Genomic DNA, 8,656 nt, shown 5'->3' with positions numbered 1-8,656 from the left:
GGCCTTCTTTGGATCCTGGTCCAAGCAAACCAACTGTAAAAATATTTATAAGGCAAGTGGGAAATTTGTACTCTGCCTGGATATTTGATGATACTTAGGTAGTATTATTATTATGAAGTATGATAACGGTATTACAATAATGTTGGGGGGGGGAATCCTTATCTTTTAGGTAAACATCCTGATATACTTATGGATGAAGTGATATGAAATCTGGGATTCTTATGGGTAAATAATCCATTGGGGGTGCAAAGTGATTGAAAATAAAAAAGAAAAAGAAAAGTCATAAATGAATGACTATTGAAGTTGGGGAATGAATGCCTAGGAGTACATTTCAATATTTTCTCTACTTTTGCCTTTGAAATTTTTATAATAAAATATACAACAATAATTAATATAACTATTATCTATAATAAATAAAAACATCCTTCAAATATATCTTCAAGTCTCACTCAAAAGGCATCTTCACTCATGAATGAGCAAGCAGCAATCAATCCATGTGCATGCTGATGCCTACGCAACCAGCACTCAGCTCACTGGGCATTGCATGTTGTCTGTCTTATAATCATCTGATCTGTGTCAATAACACTTGTCTTACAATTTCAACATATGTCTTTTATTTTTTTATTTTTATTTTTTATTTATTTATTTATTTATTTTTTTAAATAGCTATTGCCTGTCATCTAATCAGAACACTGTCTGGCCTTAGCTATTCTTTTTTTTTTTTTTTTTTTAATATATTTTATTGAGTTTTTACAGAGAGGAAGGAAGAGTGATAGATAGTCAGAAACATCGATGAGAGAGAAACATCGACCAGCTGCCTCCTGCACACCTCCCACTGGGGATGTGCCCGCAACCAAGTTACATGCCCTTGACCGGAATCGAACCTGGGACCTTTCAGTCCGCAGGCTGACGCTCTATCCACTGAGCCAAACCGGTTTTGGCAACATATGTCTTTTATATTATTCAACCATTATAGTGTGCTTACACACAATAATCAAATATTTTAATCTTTATATTATTAAGAAAAGCGGCACCTTTTCTTTGAAACCTTTCTTTTTTACCTTAATTTTTTAAAAAATATTTTTATTGATTTCAGAGAGAAAGGGAGAGAGAGAGATAGAAACATCAATGATGAGAGACAATCATCAATCGGCTGCCTCCTGCACACCCCACACTAAGGATCGAGCCTGCAACCCGGACATGTGCCTGGACCAGGAATCGAACCATGTCCTCTTGGTTCATAGGTCAATGTTCAACCACTGAGCTATGCCAGCCAGGCTACCTTAATTTTTTATTATGAAAAAATTTAAGTATATACAAAAATAGAGAGAAGATTATAAAGAACTCTGTAGACAGTGCCTGGGAGGCATATGGGCATTATTTAATTATTGTCAGCTGAACCCAAGGTAACAGGCAAAGCCACGCCCTGGAAACACGCCTTGCCAAAAGGGCAAGGGTGTTATCAGCATTGACTCTTATCAGCCCATGGTGTGGGGAAGTAGGTTTGATATCTAAATCCAGCCTAGCACCAGGAATGCTCAGGGCCTATTCAAGAATGCAAATAATCTCCTTTTGTCTTGACCTTTTGATGAAACTTCCTGGTATTTGGGATATAAAATAAACTCACTGGATTGGCTCTGGGTCCCTGTTTCTCCATCAGAGAGGATGGTGGTCCCACCCGGTCCCAGCTTTTTTCTTCTATCTTGGTGTCTTGTCTTTTTCTTTCTTTTATTTCTCAATCCCCAGCTCCTCTACTCAGGAACTGGACCCACTCTCTTTCCGTGCTGGACTTGGAAAGAGAGAAACACCTCCACTCCTCTATTACTAATCACCCAGATTCAGTAATTATCAATGTTTTGAAATACTTGTCATGTTTGTTTTTTGAAGGAGTAGAACTGTGTTAATGAAAATCTTATACTGTTTTTCATTTCACTCGCAAGCTCTAAAAAATATCAATATTATCTTACATTGTGAGGTAAACAGCGCCTGCCATCTCTGTTTTAAAGAAGAGGATACAGGAAATTTACTCTTAACTCAGCTGGGATTATAAATTGTGATTTAAAGTTTTTAAATGCAGTATACTGGGATCATAATGCTATGTTATCCCAGCCAAGAAACAAATATTTGCTTTAAAGTAACTGTTAGATTAAAAGTACTCTTTAGATTCTTAAAGAAAATATTTGAATGACTTCCAAACTCAAAAACCTCCAGAAGGAGGGGAATGTGTTTGTCAGCTTGTTTGTTTGTTTGTTTTAGTTACTTGAATGACTAGCTTGCTCCTTGAAAAGCAGGGGTACAGAAATAAAAGGCCTGATTGTGCTGAATCCTTCTCTTCTGTCATTATTCAGGCTGATTCCCAGCATGCTGCAGTCCAAAGGAAAGGGTCCAAGCACTATTTAAAAATCAGAGACTAAAGAGCTTACTCAGCACTCTGCTCACATTAGTATTGCTTGCTTTCATCTTTAAAAGTCTTTTATTATACAATAACCTCAGGTTGCTGGGAATATTCTCAAAATATAGGAAGCACCTCCTTGACCTAATTATGAAGAAAAATGCTTTTCATCACTATCCCTTCTCTTCAAAGCCCCCTGGAACAATCAGATTTTTAAGCATAATTGAGTGCTGGGGAAGAATTTTACAGAAGTGCAGCTTTTTGGTGGTGGTGGTGGTGGTGGTGATGAAGGGGTAGCTGTCCCCTTTGGTGAGAATGGGAAATTTTAGAATAAAATGCTGTTCACCTACCCAGGACTGATGAAGACATTCACTCCTAGGGGAAGAGGCATTTTTTTTTTTTAAAGTTCTGTTTCACCATCTAGGAGTGAGAGTGTGTTGCAGCAATCTATTTGAAAGAATGCTTCTTGAATTTCCCAATTAAAAAGACTCCATAGAGCTGAGACAAAAAGACCACCAAGGGATGCTTGATATGTCAACCTAATCACAAAAGGCAGGGCTTTTCTAAGGATTGTATCTACCTTTTAACACAAGGTGGAATGGAAAAAAGGGATTCTGGAGCAGACATCCCAGAATGATCCCAAAGGAGAATCCTTCACACAGATTCTCTAGCTTTTCTTGACAGGTGCACGGGCAGAGAAGGCATTTGGTCCTCGAGGTAGTGTTTACCTGGGGAATTTCGACGATGGTGTCCAAGCTTAGGGCAATCGAGGTGACCCTGAGCGCAGGAGCAGCCCTAGGACTGCGGCACAGAAAATACGCTAGCCGATCTGTCACCCTTCCCCCCTTCCTTTCCCAGGGGATTGGAGTAGCGTTGGAGTCGCTGACGCCATCCTTTCCCGCCTCTGGCTTGCAGGGAGCATGCGCTTCCTTCCTCACTTGGTCTCAAGGAGAGTAAGGCTACGCCCTAGCGGCTCCGCGGCGGGCTCCGCGTCACAGGAACTTCAGCACCCACGGGGCGGACAGCGCTCTCCTCCACCTGAAGACCTGACTCCGGAGCGCCCAGAACCCTTTCTAGTCTCTTTACGCGCTAGCGGTGTCAAGCCCCACCCCCGGCCGGGTTCCCACCACTCTTCCTCCCTGCACCCGCCCTCCTAGCTCTTCCTGTTTTTTACTCTTCTTTTTCATTCATAACAAAAGCCACCGCTCCGGGAGCCCGGCGCCAGGCTGTTTCTGAGCCAAGAGTGGAAGAATGGGGTTCCTTTGGACCGGCACTTGGATTCTGGTGTTAGTGGTCCACAGCAGCCCAATTCAAGCTTTCCCCAAACCGGAAGGCAGCCAAGGTACGTGGACACTTTCCTTCCCACTTCCCTTTATTCGCCGCGAAAAGGTAAAGCGTGGCATAATACATGAGCTGCAAATCACCTTGCCTCATTTTCTGATCAGATCATATCTGTGTATATTGACAGAAAAAATCCGTTCGAATTTAAAGAGAGATCCCCACTTAACTTTTTATAACCTAGATTGTTTTTGAAAGATTTTATTTTGCAAGTGGGAGAGGGGCTTTTCTGCCTAATAAAGTGGCTTGGGTTGTTAGGTTTTGTTTTGTTTTCTAGTTGTCTTACCATCTTTCTCAGACACTCGATTCAGAACAAGGTTGGGGGAGAGGGAGTTTTTAATGTGCTAATAATACCAATCTAAATTATGCTCTGTCTAACTGAAAACAGCTGGTAAGCCAAGTGTTAGAACTATATGTTAGTTTCTGGTAAAAAAAACAAGTATAATTCTATTAATTCAGGAAACACAGCAGGATAATAAGCAAGGCAACATGATGGTCACTGTTATTGTATAATCTTGATAATCTTTGTTAACATATATTTTTGTTTCATGGTTATCCAAAATATGTCTCCTAATATTGGTTTTTCTTTATGAAGATTTTATTTTAAAGAGACATATTGTGTCTGTCCAAAACACAATTAAACTTATATTTTTGTGTTTATTCTAGACAAACCTGTACATAATAGAGAATTAAGTGCAGAAAGACCTTTAAATGAACAGGTAGGTCAAAAATAAAATAAAAAATTCTATTTCAATTTATTTTAGTTATTATAATTTAATGTAATTATGTTATGACATTTTAGCCATTTTGAATTAACAAACTTCAGGGGATTAATAATAAACTGACATAAACTAGGATGGGCAATATAATTTTGGTAATATCTATATAAAACATAGAGTTGACTATATAATAATCCAGTAAGGTACACTCTATTGTAAGATTGCTTAATTTATCAGAGATTTACTTTTCGTCAATACTGTAGGAGAAGGGGATTAATACCTATAGACCATCAGCCTTTTATTTTATCTCACTTACTCCTTATTATGATGCTTTGAGATAGAAATTATCTATATTTTACAAACAAGAAAACTAAATCCAATGGAGATTACATTATTTAGCTGACATAATTAGTAAGAGGTGGAGCAATGATATAAAACCAGGTCTATATCCTCTTTGTTTCACAGATTGCTGAAGCAGAAGCAGACAAGATTAAAAACATATACTCTTCAGGTAAAAAGAAACTGTTTTGATGTTAATTTAAGTGATGTAGGCTCTGAGAATCGTAAATTAAATGGATATTTTGGGTTTGGGGCTTTTCTTACAGAAAACAAGCCAGGTGAAAGCAATTATTCCTTTGTTGATAACTTGAACCTGCTAAAGGCAATAACAGAAAAGGAAAAAATTGAGAAAGAAAGACAATCTGTAAGAAACTCTCCATATGATAATAAATTGAACATGGAAGATGTTGATTCAACCAAAAATCGAAGATTAATTGATGATTATGATTCTACTAAGAGTGGACTGGATCATAAATTTCAAGGTAAATGACGGGGGGAAATGTTGCTACCTATGTTCTCTAATTTGGACTTCTCATTGTGGGTTAGGAGAAAGTCCTATATATATTTTTTAAAATATCTCTTATAGTCTCACAATCCTCTATTAATCAGGTCCAAACTTGAGATAAAGCCCAAATTTACTGGCAATGTACAAAGCCCTAGCTCCACAGAAGCCCAAATTTTATTTGTTCTTTAAAGGTCCCTTTACTGCCACTTTGAAAATATTTAAATCTACTCTCTATATTTTATGCTATTTAATATTTAGCATTTAATATTTTAACTATTAGTACCAACAAAATATCATAATTATCAAATAATTAAATCAACAATATCCCTTTCCCAATGGTGAAATACCCATTACTCCCTTTGCAGGGTTCTCTTTCTAGCCATAGCCTTTCTCCCTAGGTCATTCTAACCTTTTTATGGCTTCCCCTTCAGTTACTGTCTAAATCCTGATGTCACATATCATTAGCCTAGACTTTTCTGAGCTGTAGATACATACATACATACATTATAATACATATATAGATACTCATATCTATATATATTTATATATCTATATCTGTATATATATGTTTTAACTACCTACTTAATATTTTGCTTTAGAAGTCTTAGAAGCACCTCAAACTTAGCATGGCCAAGATTAATCTCGTAATATCCGTAACACCTTACAACCTAGCCTTCTTAGAGTGCTCTTTCTCTAAGAAAGGCACTACTTCCCATGCAATTTTTCAAGGCAGAAATCTAGAAATCAAACTACTTCTCTTTTTCCTGGCCCCTCAAATTGTAATCCACCAATCTTATCAATGTCACCAACTGTGTCTGTCAATGTTTTTTCTCTATTTCTAATCACCAATCTCTAATCATGTCTCGCTTCAACTCAGCAAACTCTTCTGCTGGATCTTCCAGCATCCACTCTGCCCCTCTCCAACTCATTTTTCACGTAGCAGCCAGAGTGATCTTTTCAACACACAAACATGTTACTCTTTTGCATAAAACCCATTAATAGATTCCCATTTCTCTTGGGATAAAAATCAGAATCCTTAGCATGGCTTCTGTAGTCCTGCATGGACTGGTTCCCGTCTACTTTTCTAGATTCATCAAGCACACATGATCTGATAAAAAAAAATCTTGTTCCTTTCTTCATGGCACTTAATGCAATTTGCAATTTTACATTCCTTAGTGTGACTACTTAGGATTTATCTTTTTCTCCTAAACTAAACTGAAAACTTCACAAGAACAGAGACATTGTAGCCCCAGTGTCTGGGTGGTCATGAATTCATTGCATGAATTCATAAATGAATGAATGAATAAGAAAAGAATACATGAGAGAATAAATGAACTACTTACCTAGGCACTGAAGAAGAGAGTGTGTTTTCCATCCTGAATACTATTGCTTAGGAGTGACTGCAGATTGTCTTATATGTCCTTGCTCTGCTCCATGGCACAAGAGAATTATGCCTATTATCTCTGCCAGAAAACAACTGCCAACTTTTATAAGATATCACAGCCTGAGGAGATTTCAGATATACTATGTTGTGCATGTAATAAGGTGGGACAGATGGTTTATATTTTGACACATTTTATATTGCATACTACTCCCAGAATTTTTTTTCTTGAATTCTATGTTTTAACCTAAAATATTTTGGCTAGAAATAGACACTGGGCATTGCTGTATACAAAAGAGATTAAACTACTTTGAACTGACATTTGATTTAATGAAATTTAAAAACAGTCTAATGCTTGAATTTTTTTGGTCAAACCGATTGTGCATTCAGGCAAAGGCACAGATCTGTTTGTGATCTGATCACTATCTTGAGCAACTTATTTTTAAATTATTCAACATTTTACTACCATCCCAGATGGGTTCTGAATTACCAAGTGTCAGTCCTGATGGCTCTAGGTTTCCCTTAGGAGTCATTTTAAATCCACTTAAGATTACAGATAAGATTCTTGGAGAGAAATGATTTATGAGTGAATTTCTGGTCTCCTCTCATACCCTGGAAATCCTGGAAACAGCATTTGATAGCACCAAGGTGGCTAGAACTCAGAGGCATGCAGACTTATACCCAGAATGGGGGGGAGGGAGGGAACCTAACTTTTGTGGGGTGCTTTCACATCTTTAGGAAACCTCTAAATGGGCTTGTGATATAGGGCCTATCAATTCTCCTTTTCAGTGTGTTCTGCACCATGTGTGATTCAGGATTTTTTCCAAGTTTCTTTTATGAAGTAGTGCTTCCAGGCTCCTGTGTGCATTCGCCAGACAAATGTTCATTGCACAATTACTATGTATCAGACTGTGAACTAGACCAGAGATTTCCAACCTTTTTCATATCCTGGCACACATAAACTAATTACTAAAATTCTGCAGCACACGAAAAAATATATTTTTTGCTGATCTGACAAAAAATATAGGTAGTTTTAATTCATTCACAATGGCTATTGTTGTATTGGCTATTGTCATTTTTTTCTTTTTTTTTAAATCTTTATTGTTCAGATTATTACAGTCGTTCCTCTTTTTTCCCCCCATAGCTCCCCTCCACCTGGTTTCCACCCCACCCCATGCCCATACTGCACTGTCCTCTTCCATTGGTGTAAGATTTTTGTCTAATCTCTTTCCGCACCCCCACCCCCCATTCCCCCTGAGAATTGTCAGTCCACTCCCTTTCTATGACCCTGATTCTATTATATTCACCAGTTTATTCTGTTCATCAGATTTTTTATTCACTTGATTTTTAGATTCACTTGTTGGTAGGTATGTATTTGATGTCATTTTGTTGTTCATAATTTTTATCTTTACCTTTTTCTTCTTCTTCCTCTTCTTAAAGAATACCTTTCAGCATTTCCTATAATACTGGTTTGGTGATGATGAACTCCTTTAGCTTTTTCTTATCTGTGAAGCTCTTTATCTGACCTTCAATTCTAAATGATAGCTTTGCTGGATAGAGTAATCTTGGTTGTAGGTTCTTGCTAGTCATCCCTTTGAATATTTCTTGCCACTCCCTTCTGGCCTGCATGGTTTCTGTTGAGAAATCAGCTGACAATCGTATGGGTACTCCCTTGTAGGTAACTTACTGCTTTTCTCTTCCTGCTTTTAATATTTTCTCTTTGTCTTTTGCCCTTGGCATTTTAATTATGATGTGTCTTGGTGTGGTCCTCTTTGGATTCCTCTTGTTTGGGGTTCTCTGCACTTCCTGGCCTTGTAAGTCTATTTTTTTCACCAGGTAGGGGAAGTTTTCTGTCATTATTTCTTCAAATAGGTTTTCAATATCTTGCTCTCTCTCTTCTTTTGGCACCCTCTGAAGTTGTCCCAGAGGCTCCTTATATTTCATATTTTTGGATTCTTTTTGCTTTTTGCTTTTCTGATTGG

General features: G+C 37.6%; 1 protein-coding gene across 1 annotated transcript in view; it reads left to right on the top strand.

The window, feature by feature from the left end:
• Window positions 1–3,106: 3,106 nt before the first annotated feature.
• SCG3 (secretogranin III) overlaps window positions 3,107–8,656 on the top strand; it is a 46,055-nt gene continuing 40,505 nt past the window's right edge. The window contains exons 1-4 of the mRNA XM_080654646.1: window positions 3,107–3,734; window positions 4,397–4,449; window positions 4,915–4,960; window positions 5,055–5,270. Of these exons, the coding sequence (XP_080510772.1) occupies window positions 3,644–3,734; window positions 4,397–4,449; window positions 4,915–4,960; window positions 5,055–5,270 (406 nt within the window). The 5' untranslated portion in view covers window positions 3,107–3,643. The remainder of the gene's footprint in view (window positions 3,735–4,396; window positions 4,450–4,914; window positions 4,961–5,054; window positions 5,271–8,656) is intronic.

The sequence above is a fragment of the Plecotus auritus genome (assembly GCF_963455305.1).
Source record: "Plecotus auritus genome assembly, chromosome: 1".
NCBI lineage: Eukaryota > Metazoa > Chordata > Mammalia > Chiroptera > Vespertilionidae > Plecotus > Plecotus auritus.
This window is presented reverse-complemented; position numbering and strand designations above follow the sequence as displayed.